Raw genomic sequence first — 18623 nt, 5'->3', positions numbered from 1 at the left:
GATTCATTTTTTATTATTCCTTTATATTGTTCTTGTTCTGGCCAGGATATTGCACTCATTGAGCTGTTCCAATACCCAACATGCACCCAGGCTTCATTGCACCTCAGGAATCATCTGTTATTCCCCCACTTGCCTTTGTGGTGCCCTCCAATACTTTTCTCCCCAAAGCTAAGTTGATCTTTTGCTATGCAGTATTTCCCCTAAAAGTGACAGCTGTAGCTACCATTTCTTAAGCCTTTTCTATAATAATAGATAGGTACTTTATGTTTTCATAATTCCTAAACATGTAGAAATAACATACCTATCCAAAAGTACTCAGAACACCTATGTGCAGCTTATGATTGTAAAGTGAATTATTATAAAATATTTATAAGTGAATGCCCCTGTGACCCATGTTACCACCATTCATGTTAAACAAAAGAACACTGTCAGCATCCCAGAGCCTTCTGATTGTCTTTCCTAATAGAAAACCTCTCTCTCCTCCAAAGTAAGCCCTATTTTACTTTTATGTTCTTCCCTTGCATTTTTGACAGTTTTACCATGTATAATACTTTCCTAATCACTGTGGCTTAATTTTGCCTGTTTCTAAGCATTATATACTTGTAACTACATAGTATGTTCTCTCTCTCTCTCTTTTTGGTTTGGCTTCTTTTATAATACAGCTTCTAAGCTCCATCCGGGCTTTGTATAGTAATAGTTTGTGTTTTTTTGTTTTCAATAGCCTTCATTGTATGACTATGCCCTCCCTTTTGTTGCTAGACATTCTGGCTGTCTCTAGTTTTAGGCTATTATAAATAATGATGCTATAAACATTCCTGCACATTTCTCTTGTTGCCTCTGTGCACATCTGTGCTTGGAATTTTCTTGTGAGACAGTTTCTAATTATGAAATTCAGTTTTGTGACTAGAGCTGTTTTTGTATTCCTATGTACATTTTGGTAATTAGTAAATGTTTTTCTTGTAATTTGTTGGTTTCATCTATATTTCTTAAAATGCACTCTGATGATCTGTTTAAACTCCTGCAGCATCTGTAGCGATGCCCCTTTTTCATTTCTGACATTGATTATTTGTGCCTTTTGGGCTCATATTTTAATTGGTTTTACTAGAGAGTGATCAATTTTAAGTCTTTTCACTGGATGTTAAGTGAAAACTTACTTTATGTTGATATCTCCCATTTTCTGTGTGAATTTGCCAATTTTTTTTTCCATAGCATTTTGTCAATGATAACAAAATGATGTTGAGAAAAACATCTAAGGACCTGACTAAGAGGGAACCTTACTAATGACAAAAATTTCAAATTATCAGGATGATGTAATGGGCCCCCAAAATACAGAAATTAAAATAACTTAATTCTTGTTTATATAAATTAGCCTATGGTAAAATTGGTTTCATTATACTTTATTTTATAAAGTCACAGAATCTGTTGACTACTTGAAGTGAGGACTTACTGTATTTTGGTGTCTCACATTTTCTGTGTGACTGTATAATACATTTTGCCTTCATTTATGTACTACTAGTGTACTAGTAGCTACACCATGTATTTTTATTGTTTGTATATTTTTTCAACTTTTTGAACTTTCAACTTTTATGGAGCTTTAGTTTTAGATAAAACAATTTTTTAGAGTCAACTTACAATAGAATGTTGACTTTTTAGGTCTGAAAAATATCTTAATTTTAGCCTCTTACTTTTTCTCTGCTTTCTGCATATTCTATATCCTCTGAATTCCCTGTTTTTGTTTAGTTTTGAGTTTTTTGAAATTTTGTTGGAGATTTTCCTCAAATATATGATATCTGAAGTCTGTTCATTTTTAAGAGTGGCCAATAAAAATATGATTGGGAAGTGTGTGAGTAGACAGACTTGTGATCAAGGAAGAGGGATGTGATTGATGGGAACTTGGCTGCTTCACTCGGGGCCCCTCAAATGATAATAGGATTTTGGGAAGTATAGACCTGGCTAATTTTCTTTGAGGTGTAACTTCTGCCTTCAACCCAGGACAGTGGAGCAATGTGAATGTACTGGTGATGGAACTCAGGATCGGTGAAGGTGGCACAGGGTACAGTAACAGAATTTGTAATGATGTCTCCCTTGCCTTTCACACAGATATCAGTACCTTTGGACGTTGACATGCATACTGACAACATGAGTAGCTGCAGCACAGCTTTGGTGGATATCAGTAGAACAGGATAACTTTGGAACCATCTTTGACATCAGTGTCAACTGAGAATAGCACTATTGTAACTAAAAGTTCTAGCAGCACAAATAAAACTCTCTGAAAACTCATTGAATTATTTGGGAAGAACCTTGTGGGCTTGAAATTCTCCTAAGGTGTATGTGTGTGGGGGGGCGGGAAATGTGGCTTTATTTCCTTCTGTTCTTTCTATAGGCTGGAGTGGAACTTGTGAGGCACATACTGCAAAAGCAGAGCTTGGAATTCTTCATTGTTAGAGCAAATGAAGCTGCATAATTAATAAATTTGCAGAGCAAATTTCTGGTGCAATGAAGTGATATCACCTTTAATTTGAAGGGCATGTGATAATAATTAGACATTATTAGACTAAGGAAATAGCCATAGGCTTGGCTCCTACACAGAGTTCAAATCCAGGGGTTGCTAAGGGTGAAGGGTGTGTGATATTTAGCATTCCAGTAGTATTTAACACCTGGAAAGTCTTTGGATTCTATATATGCTATCTCAAATAACTCATATCATTGGTAAACTCAATTCTAGGGTGCCTATCCCAACTTCCTGTGAAACTTTATCCAGCTCTCTGTTCTCCACTAAGTGGATGTATGCTTAATCTGCCAAAAGTTAATTATTGTATTTATATCTCATTGTTTCCATTCCATTATTTCTTACCTATCTTGACCTTTAAACAACCATGAACAATTATCTTTGCTGACATATGCTGATTAAAGTTAAACTTTTTTTTTTGTGCTACTTTGAATAACATCAGAATCTTAGCAGAATACATAAGTATTTTATGCCTCTCTAATTACTTTGGAAGAAAGCATCATTATGTAGGATAAATTAATTAATGCCATTCTGGCACAGCTTGCAATTCACTTTTACAATTCAGATAAGTTTTATTAGAATAGCCATAAACACATTGAATGTTATTTAACTTTAAAATATGATTAAGTTAGATATAAAATTAATTTTAGGTAATTTGTGACTCTCTGCAATCCTTTGAGATTTATTGGGATTCTCTTGGCAACAAGATCAGGATTTACAAATTTTGTGCTTTCTATTATTTGTCCAATGACTTTAGTAAAGATACATGAAGTATCTTGATAGTGTTTATCAGAAGTAGAAGACAACTCCTTGAGCATTTTGTTAGATTGTATATTTCTGGAGTATTTATGAGGTTAAGAAAAAAATTGGACTAAGAAAAAAACATTGGGGAATAACCACAAAAATTCTGTAACTTTAAAATTAGTTTGAGGCTATATTGTTTTGTAACCTTGCAAACTTCTAAATTTTTACTTTAAAGAACCAACAACAAATGTGGTTTGGCAGTATCCATTTGCAAGGTAGTAAAATAATTTTTTTTCCACATGGATAAAATGAATGTTTTTACTATCTAGCTCTTGTATTGATGAACCAAGTCTTTTGGGAGAGAGGGGAAATGTGAGAAAAATCATTAAAATATTCTGGGAAATGTATTAAACACAGGAGTATATTCAAATTGACATAGTAACACTAGGGAGGGGATGGCTTTTAAGAGTAATGGCAGGAGATTTCTCAGTGGATAGGTTGAGTTACTAATCTTAGGCCAGAGGAAAGAGGATGGCATTTCAAACAAAGAGAGCACTGCACACAGATACTAAGGTACATCATAGAATGGTGGGAAATTGAGTGAGACTGATTTCATGGTGAGGAGCAGAGCCTGAAAAAAGGAGATTGTGAGATAGAAGGAGATCTGTCTAAAAAAGAAGATTGCTTAGAAAGTGTGGAGAGTCTTTTTATTCTGTGACAATATGAACTACTATAATTATTTTAGAAGGGAGGAACCAGGAGGCCAAAGATCAACCATTTCCATTTTTTAAAATATATTTTAATATTTTATTGATTTTTTTTTTTTTTTTTTTTTTTTTTTTTTACAGAGTGGAAGGGAGAGGGATAGAGAGTTAGTAACATCGTTGAGAGAGAAACATCGATCAGCTGCCTCCTGCACACCCCCTACTGGGGATGTACCCGCAATCAAGGTATATGCCCTTGACCGGAATCAAACGTGTGACCTTTTAGTCCGCAGGCCGACACTCCATCCACTGAGCCAAACCAGTCAGGGCAACCACTTTTTAACATGCTTATTATGAATAGTTGTCAGAAGCTTTAAATAATTTATTTAATCCTTGAGAAACCCTTGGGAAGGTATTTTTAAATCCCCACTCTATGGATGAGGGACTGGGTGGTGACTGAGTTGATCATTTGTCCTAGGTTAGAGTGGGGAGGTTGTTTGCAAGCCCAGCACTTTCTGGTTCCAGGACTCCTGCTTCCCTGTCATACCACATGACAACTCTAGAAGTCACTCTAGTGGCCATAGATATTTTATAATAAGGGGAGACAGTCACAGGAAAATGGGTGACTATTATGTTAATTCAGAACAGAGAAGATCATGAAAGGACTTAAGACATTGGTAGTGATGATGAAAGAAAAACACCATAGATTTGAGAGCCCTTCAGAAGGAACCTTAGTGACTAATCAAATGTTGAAATTAAAGGAGATGGAGGAATTGATGTTATACTAAGGTTTCTGCATCGAATATTAGTGAAAATCACTGAATGGGCAGAAGCTAGGTAAGGAATGAAAAGTATAGTTGAAGTTTGGTGGGTTTGTTCAATGAAAACTTCATCTACAGTCTTTTTATATCTGACTTCCTCATAGACATTAGAAGGGATGAATGGCTAAAGTTGGGGAATTTGAGGTGATATTTTATCTATAAGCAATGTCAGGTCCAATCGCAATTGTAATCATTTCAGGCTACTTCTAACAATTGTCTGCAGCATTTTGACATTTCAGTGGATTTTGCTCCATAGCTTCATACTCTAGGTCTTTCCTGGAAGGTCCATACACATATATTGAGCTCTATCAAAGCCTTTCAATAATCAAGAGATAGGAATTTTGAGCAAAATGCTAAAATGTGGTTATTTGGATAATAGTTGACTAAGTGACTAGATTAAAGGCTGTTAATATTTTCATTACAAACACAAAAAGAAAGGGTTAATATAATAAATCTAGATTTAACTCCTGAAGTTTTGTAGTGACCAACTGTACCTTAATGTCGTAAGGATGGTTAGAGTTTTTGTTTTGTTTCATTGTGTTTAATGCAGATCTGTAATCATGTAAGACAACTCCTTATTCATGATTTACTTATGTGTGAAGCCCCCCTTATTGTTTATGTTGCCTGAACATGGCTGGGAGAGATAGCTGAGACATGATGAAACCATCTGGCCACAGATGGATCCTCAGTGAAGCATGAATCAGTATTGGTTTGGTGATCTATGCTTACTGCCTCATGTTAAACTTTCAGAGACTCAACTCATAAATCGCCTGGCAATGATTGCATCCACTTACATATAAATAAAAGGCTGAAGTGAATTGAACCTTTTTGTTTTTTTTGCTAGTGATCATGACTCACCTATAAGACTAACTGATTGTATAACACTTTTATTGACTATTTAGCCCATAGTAGAGTCTGTTTAGTTTATGAACATTTAGGTACAGTAGTCTTTTTTTTTTTTCTTTTTCTGACTTAAACAGCAGCCATTTATTTTCACAGTTCTGGAGGCTGGGGGTCTGAGATCAGGGTACCAGCATGGATGAGTTCTGGTGAGAGCTCTCTTCCTGGCTTGTAGATGGCTGCCTGCTTGCTGTATCCTCACATGGTGGAGAGAGAGCTACAGTAATCTTAATAGCTCATGTTTACTGGCTAAGATAATTATGAACTTTTCCAAGATCCTGTAGTTAGAAATTTCTACACATTTGTTATGAATTTGACAGGTAAGCTTGGAATCTCAAGAAGACATAAAACCTGAAGTTGTAGCCTGAAAAAAAATTCATTTAGAATCTTTAAAGAAAAGTTTAGTGACCAATATTTACTTGAAAGGCTAATAGAATTGCAAAAGGTTTTAGAACTATGCATAGTAGAGATAATCATCTAAAATACAAAACAATGCAAAAGATGTGTGAATAATTGAAATAATTAGGTAAAAACTCCAAACAAAACTCAAACTTTAATGGTGCCTCCTAGCAAATAAAATTTAATTCAGAACCACTGCCTAATATCATTGGGTATAAAGTCTCACAACTTTATGAGTCCAATGTGATATTCAAACTGGTTCAAATTGCTGATGTAAATGTATGCATGCCTTGTCCTTTACAACCTAAGCAGGAAATATAGTTAAATGTTAATGGATATGCAAATCAGTAAACTAATAATTGAAAAAATTTGACAGGTCTGCATATTTGTAATTCTTTACATTTTTCCAAATCAGTAAAAATAAGATTAACTACTAACTTCTATAGATCACTCTTCACTTTTAAATATATTAGTTACTTCATAAATTCCCTGTGCTGTCTCATCTGCATTGTTATCGTAGCATCCAGTACTCACCACCTGCCCACAGCCACAGGGGAAGGGCCTATCTTTGATTTGTGCTGATATGTCATTGTAGATGTACATGCGACAGCTATCATGGAGGTACAAATGTCGGTGGAGAAATCAAGTGAACATGCAAAACAGTTTAAAAACATGTTTAATGTCTTCCTCCGTTTAAGCGTGCTTCATGACTCAATCTCATTTTATTCTGCTTCTAGGGTTTACTATGCATAGGTCTACCCATGCCATATAGAAATAAATGTGAAGAATTGGGGTCATTTCGTTAATTCATACATTTAAGCAAATGTTGATCACTTTCTATATGCAGACATAGCTCTAGGTGCTAGCAAATCAACAGTGAAAAGAAGAACCAAAATAACTTCCTGTCATTCTGGAGCTTATTGTCTAGATATTGTTTTCTCTCTTGGTTTTCAGTGATATGGTCCTATTTCTTGACATCTTAGTAATGTTTGAATGAATGTTGGCTGTTATATAAAAATATATAAAGAGGATCTAAGTGATATTTTATTCTTTCAGAAAAGGTTCCCTCTTTCCTCTGTTAAGTAGAAGGACTGGAGCCTGATCACCTTAATCCAGGCATTGAATGGACTGGCAAGGACTGATTCCCAGTTTCATCAAGGACCATCTGTCTGTAGTTTTCTCCTGCCCTCCATGGCTCTGTGTATTCTCTTGGGCCATACCATCTGGCACGTTCTGAACTATAGCAATCTCTTCAGCATGGGGAACTTGCCAGACCTCTGCTGTGCTCTTCAGGGACTTTCTGCTGAGTGTCTTAGCTTACCCCCTGAACAAATTCATAATTTAGCAAAAGTCTCGAAAGGAAAACCAGGTGTGTATCATGCGCCTTTCTGGGCCCCTACTTTCTCAGGAGGATCTTGGCTCCTTAAGTTTCTCATGTCTCTCCAATCCACCGAGACTGCCCTCTGTCCAGGCGAAGTCCGGAATCAGCAAATGTCCCCTCAATCTGGTATCTCGGTTTTTTAAATCCTCATTGCTTCAGCAGCTCTTGTATGTCTTTAAGCAGAATTTGGGGGTAATTTTATTTAGATTTTTTTAGGGTTATTTTTTTAGGGGGGGACTGGATCACTGATCTGTTGTTAGTTTATCTCATTTTTATTTTTAGATACTGAATAAAAGAATGATACCTTCTTTTATACACATCTATTCAACCACAACGAATGTGCCCTGACATTTCCACCCTAGCCTACTGCAGTATAGAACTAATTGGCAAAGTAGACAAGTAGGGGTGTGGCATTGAGCATATTCTTCAAAATAGGTGTCATCAGAAGAGCTGGACAGTTACCAGAGCTAATACTCCAGAGTACACTGAGTTCACTGCCCAAGGACTATTAGCCATAGTGGTACTGACGGGAGTAACACCAACTGTCCAAGTTAACGTGGGGGCTTTCAAGTAGAGGCTGCTTGATTAGGGAACTCAGTGGGAGTCTGAGACTTGGTGGTAGCTCTGAGGAGGTGCAGCTTCTGGATGCTCTTCTGACTTCTTATCAATTATCCTCAAAGGAAATAAGTCATGCCTGCTAAAATACTGGTAAACAGAGCAGTTATCCTTTGTGGTTTTTATTTTTATTTTTATCTCTCCCTAGCACTTGTAGGAAGAAGGTATGCATAGTAGTTAAAGTGCTTAGATTTGGAACTCAAATTTAGATTAAAAAACTTGTCCATTTACTAAGTGCTTGACCTTGAAAAAGTTGCAAAAACTCTCTAAAGCCTTAATTCCATGTTGATGAAACAGGAATAATGATACATGTCATTGTGCTGACATGTGGAGACACAGTATTTAAAGTGCTAATAACGGTCTCTGGCACATGGGAAGCATGCACTTTATGGCAGCAATAAATTTTTTGGCTTCTATGGAAAGCCATAGATTTAGACATGCAGAATTTTTAGGTGAGACCTTAAGAGATTTATGCAGACCCTCCAAGGTAGGTGAATGAAGCACATCGAAAGAGAGTTGTTTTTTTTAAAGTTCATAAGTTTGCTTTTGTTATTAAAGAAAACTATTTCATTATCTGTTTATTTTATGGACTACAAAAACTATCTGAAATAACACCAGAAAATAAGTGACTGACCTGGAGATGCTTTGCCTCTCAATGGCTTCAAAATATGTGCTTCTTCATACTTTTAGTAGATAAATGACAAACTATCATTCTTTACTATGTGTTGTTTTAAAGTTAATCTAAGAAGAATCAGGTTCAACTGGTACTCTAAACTTGTACAGGTATTATCTATACTAATAAAAGTGTAATATGCAAATTGGTCAGGACGCCCTCACAGTAATGACTGAACAACAGGCTGCGTGGGGCAACAAGGCTGGCAGGGGGGTTAGTGAGGGATGACCAAATGACTAAACAGCAGGCTGTGTGGGACAACCAGGCCAGCAGCGGGGTGGGGGGGCAGTTGGGGGCGACTAGGCCAGTGGGGGGGCAGTTAGGGGTGACCGGCTGGAGGGGGAGGACAGATGGAGGTGACCAGGCTGGCGGGGGGGGGGGGGGGTAGTTGGGGCCAACTAGGCCAGCAGGGGGCGCAGTTAGGGGCGATTAGATTAGGCTGGCAGGCAGAAGTGGTTAGGGGTGATCAGGCTGCCGGCGGGGGGGCAGTTAGGGATGATCAGGCCAGCTGGCAGAGGTTGTTAGGGGTGATCAGGATGGCAGCGGGGGCAATTAGGGATGATCAGGCAGGCAGGCAGGAGAGCAGTTAAGGAGCCAGTGGTCCCGGATTGTGAGAGGGATGTCCGACTGCCGGTTTAGGCCCAATCACCAGAATTGGGCCTAAACCAGCAATCGGACATCACCCGAGGGGTCCTGGATTGGAGAGGGTGCAGGATGGGCTGTGGGGACCCCCTCCATGCATGAATTTTGTGCACTGAGCCTCTAGTTATATAAGAAAAGGAACACAATTTAAAGTAAAAAGAAATCCGAGAGAAACAAACTTAGAGAGAGAGAGAGAATGATATTTAGTTCCTAACTACCATTCATGAGTTATGTGGTATTGATTGATTAGGCAAGTTAACTGATCTCTCTGAGTCGCAGTTTTCTGAGAAATTAAAAAATGGGAAAATAATACTTAGGATTTTCTTGACTATCAAAGGGGAAAATGGAAATGAAAATGCGGAGTCAACAATAAGCATGGTCTCATTACTTGTTATACCTTTGAATCTCTCCTTGACCTGTGAAGAGTGCGAATTGGTGTTAGCAAACAAACAAGAGTTAGCTAAACAAAAGGAGTGATGAAATTAAATCTCTGGCTAGTGTTACTTAAGTAATAATTTAAAGTAGATATCTTTGAATCACATTTTACATTGCTTTATCGTGTGGAAATTTCCCCCAAATCTTGACATTATTCTGAACATTTTTCAGGTATTATATCTGAAGCCTCGTCCCAGCACCTCTCCAATAGTCCTGCCTTGACAGGCTGAAGGAAAGTGAGCTCTTCTCTTTCCTTTCAAGTTGCTCTAATTCGACAGTTGTTTCTGCTCTCCTCATGCTTGAGTGAGCATGAAATGATGCCTTTGCTGAGTATTTCTGTTTGATTTTCCAAAAGCTGTTGTCAGTCTTACAGCTCAAAATGGAATGCACATTGTAATTGGCATAGTCACAGTCTTTCAAGCCTAATTGGAACTGACCCACACACCTCAGAGCCCTTCCTAGCCTCTCCAGTTTGAAAGTGCATGTGGAGAGAGGAAGCAGGAAAGCTTACCGAGAGGGGAAAAGTCCCTTTGCATGGTGCTGAACCAGGAAGCTCTGACTGTATGGCTCTCTGAGTCTGGACAATCTCTTGTGTGTTTGTTTCCACAGAGCATATATCATTACAGACTATATGGGCATCCGAAATGAAAGTTTCATGAAAGTAGCTGCTGTAGGGACCTGGATGGGGGACTTTGTCACAGCTTGGATGGTAAGAAATTTTAACTTCACCCATTTCACATCTGATAGAAGACATGTTCAAATGTTGGATAGCCATCACTTTTGATGATTTAGAGCAGTGGTCGGCAAACCGCGGCTTGCAAGCCACATGCGGCTCTTTGGCCCCTTGAGTGTGGCTCTTCCACAAAATACCACGGCCTGGGCGAGTCTATTTTGAAGAAGTGGTGTTAGAAGAAGTTTAAGTTTAAAAAATTTGGCTTTCAAGAGAAATTTCAATCGTTGTAGTGTTGATATTTAGCTCTGTTGACTAATGAGTTTGCCGACCACTGATTTAGAGAACAGTTACCTCTATTTTGAATGGAACAAATTCACGAGTATAGGTAAGTCCAGATAATATGTAATATCTGTTTATCTCAGGAAAAAAATACAATTGTAATATTGATGGCTATTTCCTGGGCTATATGTATATACAAACATATACACATTCATGAAATTAATAAAAAATTATTGCCTGTTAAATTATATTTGTTGTTTTTTTTACCATGTGCAAATTTCAGGTAAGGAATGTTGTCTGGCCTGTCTCAAAAAACCACATTAAATATTCTTTATGAACTTTAAAAATAGTTTTTCATATTTGTTTTGCTCATTGAACCTAACTTAATAGTAACTAAGAGTTATGAGAGTTGTATATTTTAATCTTTCATGTATTATTAGTCTTTATTATTATATGCCTGCAACAAATACACAAATTATATCTCATTTGTTAAGACAATAGCTTCTGTTTTTAACCATTGGGCTAATTTAACACAGGATATACTAAAAGGCTCTATGACCTATATGTTTATAAGAAAATCTTGAAGTGCAAAGAGCATAACTCTCATAAATATGGGACACTTTAACATTCATTGACACCTTTTATAAGTACAGTTCATCCTAATTAGCTTTATTCAACTATCACTTGACAATGAGCCCTACTAAAGGAATGATGATACCCAACATAAATAAGAATTGGGATGGATGTGCCCCTACAGATGTGTTGCAGGGGCCACAGGTAGATTATCATAACCATTACTGCATTTCCATTGATAGCTTTGATTCTTACCTAGAGGAAGGTTTTTCAGGGAACAAGAAACAGTGATATCTTAACTGCTGCTATTGTGATCATCCTGCAAGAGTATTAAGTAACCATGAAAGGGTTTGTATAGCCTGTTTTTGAGCCTCCTCCCACCTCTGTTCAATTATAGAATGTTAACAGAACAAATTACCAGATGCATCCCATTCCATTAACTTTAAAATCTAAATTTGAAAAGTGATTTATTTTATTTACACTCACTAGAAATCATAATTAGAATAAACCAGCCATTGAGACCAACCTGATGCATGTCAAAAATTTCTATTTCCATTGAAAAAATTATTTAGAAGGAACTATGTGAACTTTAAACATACAATTTCTGTGGAATTTGAGGTGATGCCTTTTAAAAATCTCTGCATTAATTGTGGATTGTGACTCCATTTTGTAGGAAATCTGTTCACTAAAATGGAGAATTGAATCGGAAATACAGATTCTCAGACCTTGCTACCAGTGGTTTGACCTTCCACAAGTAATACACGATTCTCTGAGCCTTGGTGCACACGTTTCTTAAAAGGGATGAATAATTTCTACCTGTGTTACAGGTTTCCTGTAAAGATTAAATATGTGGCCCTATGATAAGATTTAAAATGCTAAAGTGGGCCCTGGCTTGTGTTGCTCAATGGTTAGAGTGTCAGCCAGTGCACTGAAGGGTCGTGGGTTTGATTCCCAGTCAAGGGCATGACCTAGGTTTCAGGCTCAATCCCTGGGCCTGGGAGCATGTGCAAGAGGCAACCAATCAATGTGTCTCTCTCTCATTGACGTTTCTCTCTTTTCCCCCTCCCTCCCTTCCACTCTCTCTGAAAATCAATGGAAAAAATATCCTTGGGTGACAATTAACAAACAAACAAACACAACAAACATGCAGAAGTGGAATGCAGGCCTAGTGCTTTATTGTTGTTATTCATGTTTTGGGCTCTCATCTCCTCGCTGGGCCCAGTCCTTGAAGTGATGGCAAGGGTGGCTCATTGATCCAAGACTCTTCCATGGAACCCCAGGACCATGAGGCTCCACAGCATCTGGAGTTTCCTTCCAGTTGCCGATGCTCAGATAGACTAGGACAATATGGTATGTTGCTTCCTCATAAAATCAGGGGAGAAGCAACAGACCAATAAGACCTAGAAGCTTGCTTTGCAATTCTCAGGCAAAAGTAGCCATAAGTCATTTTCTTTCCCATGGTGTTGTTGTTGTTTGTGACCCAGTTTCATCCAACTCCTCTCCAGACTTTCCTTCAAGATAGTGTCTCCTACATCATAATGACTCTGCCTCTATTTACTGGTTAGTTTTTATCTGGATTTATTTATTTTGAGCCATAAGGTGGGGTCCAATTCCTAGGGCAGCTTGGGGAATCAAATGCATGGTGCAGCTTTATCCAAAGACCCTGACTCTTCTTAGTTGTATTTCTACTGTGCACTTATCTGCCTTACTCTTGTGGTTTAGGGAAATAGAAATATTCTCAAACTTCAGCCTATGATCTTTCTTTTTCTCTACGGTCTGGTTAACCTTCATAGTTTCTCCTAAATTTACTACTGTAATGTCTTCTACTTCTACTAGCCAACCTGATAATGTTTTACCTCTCCCTATACCATAGATTACTACTCTGATTATACTTCCCATATCACAGAAATAGGATTGGATTGAGAGTCAAGAAATCTAGGTTTTAGGTTTAAGTAATGTGATCTTAAGTCACCTTACTTCCCCGGGCCTCTCATCTTTTCTTTTCTATAAACTGGGTAGAATCCAAAGTCCCTTTCTACTCATGTTATATGAAACTAGAGGCCTGGTGCATGAAATTCGTGCATGGGTAGGTTCCCTAGGCCTGGCTGGCAATCAATGCTCATGGAGGCCTTCTGGCTGCTGACTGGGACCTTCCTTCTGACTGCTGGCCGGCCTCCCTTCCCTGGCTGCCAGCTGCTGGCTGGGGCCTTCCTTCATTCTGTGCCGCCCCCGGGTAATCAGCGCACGTCACAGTGAGTAATTGAACTCCTGAGGGGACACTTTGCATATTAGCCTTTTATATATATAGATACTCACCTTTCTTCATTAGCCACAGTGGTAGGGATGGCAAAAGAAACACAATATGTTCCTGATTTGCAAGTCCAGTCACATAGGGAGGATTCCCAGAGCACATCATTCTATTGCCATTTCTGTTCACTGGCTAGGCAGGAGGTTTCTGTATAAATATTTATATGTCTACATATGTGTGCATTGATAACATTTAAAAAAAATAATAGTTTTCCTCCCAAGTGGAGTTTAGGGTAACTTTGACCTTCATTTGTCTACAGAATTCTCATCATGAAATGACTATCAATGATGAAGGTGACTGTCATGGCAAAACAAGTGACTGTTTTCATTTCTAATAAAAGTGTACCTTTTAATGCATTTCTAAAATAAGGATTTTTATTTTATGGAAAAATTCATAACTTTCCCATGGTTTTAAAAGGTACACCGTGACTATATGATTGATCCCCAGGCAGGGGATTATTAATCAATCTTACAAATATCTTTGGCCCTCACCCAACTGAGCATCAGGCTCTACTGGATTCCATTCACTGGGCAATCCTGACTTTTTCTGGCTCAGTGGTGCACCTCATGTAATTTTTGTTACGTAGGTTAAAAAAATAATAATATGAAAGAAATAAAGTGATACCTGGTGTAATTCATCCTTGAGCTGGTCCATGGTAGGAGCAGAGATGAACTGTCATAAAGATAAGCAAGAATCAAAAACACTGGATGTCTCATATGACGCCATTTCCTCATAGCCACAAATTTGCCCAGGCTCTGTGCCACTGAGCAAGGAGCAGAGAGGGCTGGCCAGTCCCACAGCACATTGCTCCAGTTTTACCATTCCTCCTTCAGAAGGCAGAGGTCACAGCTTCTGCTTAGGTCTAAGATGGCAGGGGGTTCTGAGGACATGGTGACAGCACTTCTGCTCCTCATTTATTAGCACGGGGAAAGATCACTTCCTATCTATCCGTCCTACCTATACCTTTTCCCCAGCCCCTTCAGCCCCTGTTCTAGTGTATTTTCTCTTGTAGCAGTTAATGATGTATGGCTCATGGATAGTGACAGGGACGTCAGACTGCAGGTCTGAAGTTAACTCCAGGTTGGGAGAAGGGGTATACAGGGAAAGGTACAAATAAGGTGAAGTTGAGCCATGACCTACAGAAGGCAGTTCTCATGGTAAACTCTAAAGTAGTTACTGAGCATCTTTAATCATAAAACTAGGTGTGTATTAACTTGTTTGGCCTTGACCTATTTCCCCCAGGATGGTCTGTGGACATTTGTATACATATTACCACTACTAGCAAAGTTTCCACTAGAAAGCTAATTATACACACACACAACAAATGAGTTGTTTGCCAATTGACTCTACCTTTATTTCATGTTTGTATAGTCACAATTTGTTTTTAAATTGTGTGCAATTTTAATAGACTGTTTTTCTTCTTGAAACTCAGAGTTCCACTAGAACCGGAGAAACTGAGTCAATACCTTCATGTGGAAATGCCTTTAGGTGGATAAAACATAGCCTTTGTAGCTGGATTATAACAAGAAATAAAACTTTTAAATTTGCTTAACTATTTCTCTCTGTTGAAGACCTTTGAAGAATATGAGTTTAGAAAAAAAATTTAAAAAAAAAAATATTTTTTATTGATTTCAGAGAGGAAGGGAGAGGGAGAGAGAGAGAGCTAAACATCAGTGATGAGAGATAATTATTGATTGGCTGCCTCCTGCACAACTTCCCACTGGGGATTGAGCCCACAACCTGGGGATGTGCCCTGACCGGAAATTGAACTGTGATCTTCTGGTTCATAAGTCGACACTTAACCATGCCAGCTGGGCTAGGAAAAAAAAGAGTCTTTAAAAAAATATATTTTCCCTTCTATTTTAACTGTGCCTGCTTTATAGATCAATATTAAATTATTTCTCTAAATATTTAAATGGCAAGTTTTGCCTTTTTGTTTTTCACATGCTTTTATTTCTTCAGACAGATTTTATAATTTATATTTATGTTGCTATTTTATTTTTTCAAAAGACTGTTTATTTAAGAAGCAAAGCTGAAAACTCCTCCTTACCAGACTATAAACACTTTGAGGGAAATTACAGTGTCAATAGTGTTCACAATTGTATTTTTAGCATCCAACACAGTAGCAGGCATACAATAGGTGCTCAAGAAATTATTGAAAGAATCAATAGATCACTAGAGCACATAAGCATTAAGTTCCATTTCTCTTTCCCTCATTACACTTTGTGACTTAGTGTTATAAAATGAATTTGTACAATGCTAAAGGGGATGGGAACAGAGCTGTGTTGTTCAGGATACATAGATATCAATTCCCCTCCCCTCAACCCCCACCAAAAGCTATGCACTGGCTTCTGCTAAGCTTGTTTCCACAACCAAGAGGACACATGATTGTAAACACCTTGAATGGAGGTAATTCTTTCATAATGGTGATGTGACCATCCTATATAATAAAAGCCTAATATGCTAAGTGTCCAGTCATCCAGTTGGCCGTTCAACCAATCAAAGCATAATATGCTAATGATATGATAAGGCCGCTCAACCGCTTGCTACGATGTGCACTGACCACCAGGAGGCAGATGCTCCAACCAGTAGGTTAGCTTGCTACTGGGGTCTGGCCGATTGGGACTGAGCGAGATGGGCCAGACATGCTGTGGAGCCCTCCTACGGTCCCTCCCTGGCTGGCCAACCTCCCGCGTTCCTCCCTGGCCCCAATTGTACACCAGTGGGGTCCCTCGGCCTGGCCTGTGCCCTCTCATAATCCAGGATCTTTCAGAGGATGTTGGAGAGCCGGTTTCAGCCCGAGGGCAGAACGACTGGTCTCTTTGACTTGCACTGATCACCAGGGTGCAGATGCTCAATGCAGGAGCTGCTCCTGGTGGTCAGTGTGCTCCCATAGGGGGAGCGCCACTCAGTCAGAAGCTGGGCTCACAGCTGGCGAGCACAGTGGCGATGACAGGAGCCTCTCTTGCCTCCGCGGCAGCGCTCAGGATGTTCGACTGAGGGCTTAGGCAGTCACCATCCCCCAAGGGCTCCCGGACTGCGAGAGGGTGCAGACCAGGCTGAGGAACCCCCTGAATTTTGTGCACCAGGCCTCTAGTGTGAGTATAAAAGGCATTCTTTGGTAAAACAAAGATTGAGATTCTCAGATCCCACCAGATGGTTCCTTGAATGGTCATTATTGCTGTCAGTGGCATAGGTTCTGCTCTGAGCTTGGGAGAGAGAAGGAAGCTGGGTTGAGATGTACCACTTTAGTCACTGAAGCAGACAGCCTTTACTGTGCAAGACAGAGATTGGTTAACCTTCAGTGGATGGAGGGAGAGAGGATTAAGAACGGTACATACTTGAGAATAATTTATACTCCTGCTGGAATAGTATTTATTAACAAATCTAGAACAGAATAGAGGGAGGAAATATTTCTGCAGCATTTGAGAATAAATTATTCCTTCTAGCTTAAACATAGGAAATATAAAATAAATTTTGTAACTAAATTTTGTGTCCTAACCTAAAATTTAGTGAGTTTTTCTATTGTTGTCCCATGCTTATTGCATACTTGCTAAGGAAGGGGTGTGATTATCTGTGTTATTTTCATTTCACCAAGTTAATAATAGTTTATTTAGTTCAAATTTTTCTATTATACACATGTCACTCTTTTGTGGATTGCTCTCAAATGCTGTTTGTCAATGAACAATATCCTGGAATACAACTGAGATCACATCTAGCTTGTTATTCTCTCTAGAATTGAGCTTGACAATTTGTATTATGATCAATGCCAGCTTCCTAATTATTTCTCTTCCACTGATATTTTAAAATGACAGAATAAAAAGCATAATTGAATTGATTTAGTATCTAAAATAAAGTAGCAATAGCAGCTTTACTCAACTTCATAATAGAAAGGAATTTAAACTGTGAGACATGGAATGAAGGATCAGAGCTAGCAAACTCATTGAACAAGTATATGTGACAAATGGAAGGGCACCAGATGTGTAACCCCTGGATCCGGCCTCAAGTGCCCAGCAGTACTCTGAGGTGGTCTCTTCTGCTCTCATTCTCAGCCTGTTCGTTGGAGCTAGTTCGTGACTTTACTCCATGATTAGTTAACTCCATGTATGGTACATTTGTAGTTGCATTTCATTATTTTATACAGTGAAATTGAAACTGGATCAAGAATTTAATTAGGCAATAGACTATCTTTCTATAAAGATTTTATGTTAAGTGAGATTCCCTAGAAAAAGAGCATGCATCAGGGGCTTGGGGACACGTGTGGACATACTCTCCAAGGAAACCTGTAAGGAGATGAGGGACACAGGAGAGAAGAGGGGGAGGAGGCAAGCACAGATGTGGTCATATGGCTTCAGGTAAAGTCTACCCTGGGCCAGTTCCACTGCTCAGGTAGGATGTTCTTGGGGAATGCAGAGCACCAGAGGTTAAGAGGATCTGGGTGGGGCACCAGCATTGACTACCACACAGACAAAACCCAGGATAGTAGATTTAATGGCACACATAATTCCTGAAAATCATTGCCAGTTCACCTGCTCATTTGATTGAATCAGAGAGCATACTAGAGGAATTATTATTATTATTTTAAAATATACTTTATTGACTTCAGAGAGGAAGGGAGAGGGAGAGAGAGGTAGAAGCATCAATGATGAAAGAGAATCATTGATTGCCTGCCTCCTGGGGGTGAGCCCACAACCCGGGCATGTGCCCTGGCCAGGCAGGGAATTATTTTTTACATTACCTTTTTACTCATTAGAAAATTTAGAAACAAATATGGCCATTTTGCTTTCACATGTATAAATATTTTAACGTCTCTATAAATATTTTATCATTGTGTTTCATGTTCCTTAAATATAATAAACTTTCACTAAAAAATTAATAAGAGAGTCCAACCTTCTATTTTCAAATAGCATCACAAATGGTGATCAAGAGTCTTTTAATGTTCGGGACCGTTAAATTTTTAAAGTAGT

The 18623-nt window shown here is 38.6% G+C and overlaps 1 protein-coding gene across 3 annotated transcripts in view; it reads left to right on the top strand.

Moving 5' to 3' along the window:
- Positions 1–18623, top strand: part of TMEM117 (transmembrane protein 117) — a 450126-nt gene that overhangs the window by 213352 nt on the left and 218151 nt on the right. For 2 of the 3 annotated variants that reach the window (XM_080662299.1, XM_080662298.1), the window contains exon 4: positions 10433–10532. The exons of the other annotated variant lie outside the window; for it this stretch is intronic. In XM_080662299.1, coding sequence (XP_080518425.1) covers positions 10433–10532 — 100 coding nt within the window. The remainder of the gene's footprint in view (positions 1–10432; positions 10533–18623) is intronic. 3 annotated transcript variants of the gene reach the window in all.

The sequence above is a fragment of the Plecotus auritus genome (genome assembly GCF_963455305.1).
Source record: "Plecotus auritus genome assembly, chromosome: 3".
Taxonomy (NCBI): Eukaryota; Metazoa; Chordata; class Mammalia; order Chiroptera; family Vespertilionidae; genus Plecotus; species Plecotus auritus.
The sequence above is the reverse complement of the archived record's forward strand: the minus strand, read 5'-3'. Positions and strand labels throughout refer to the sequence as shown.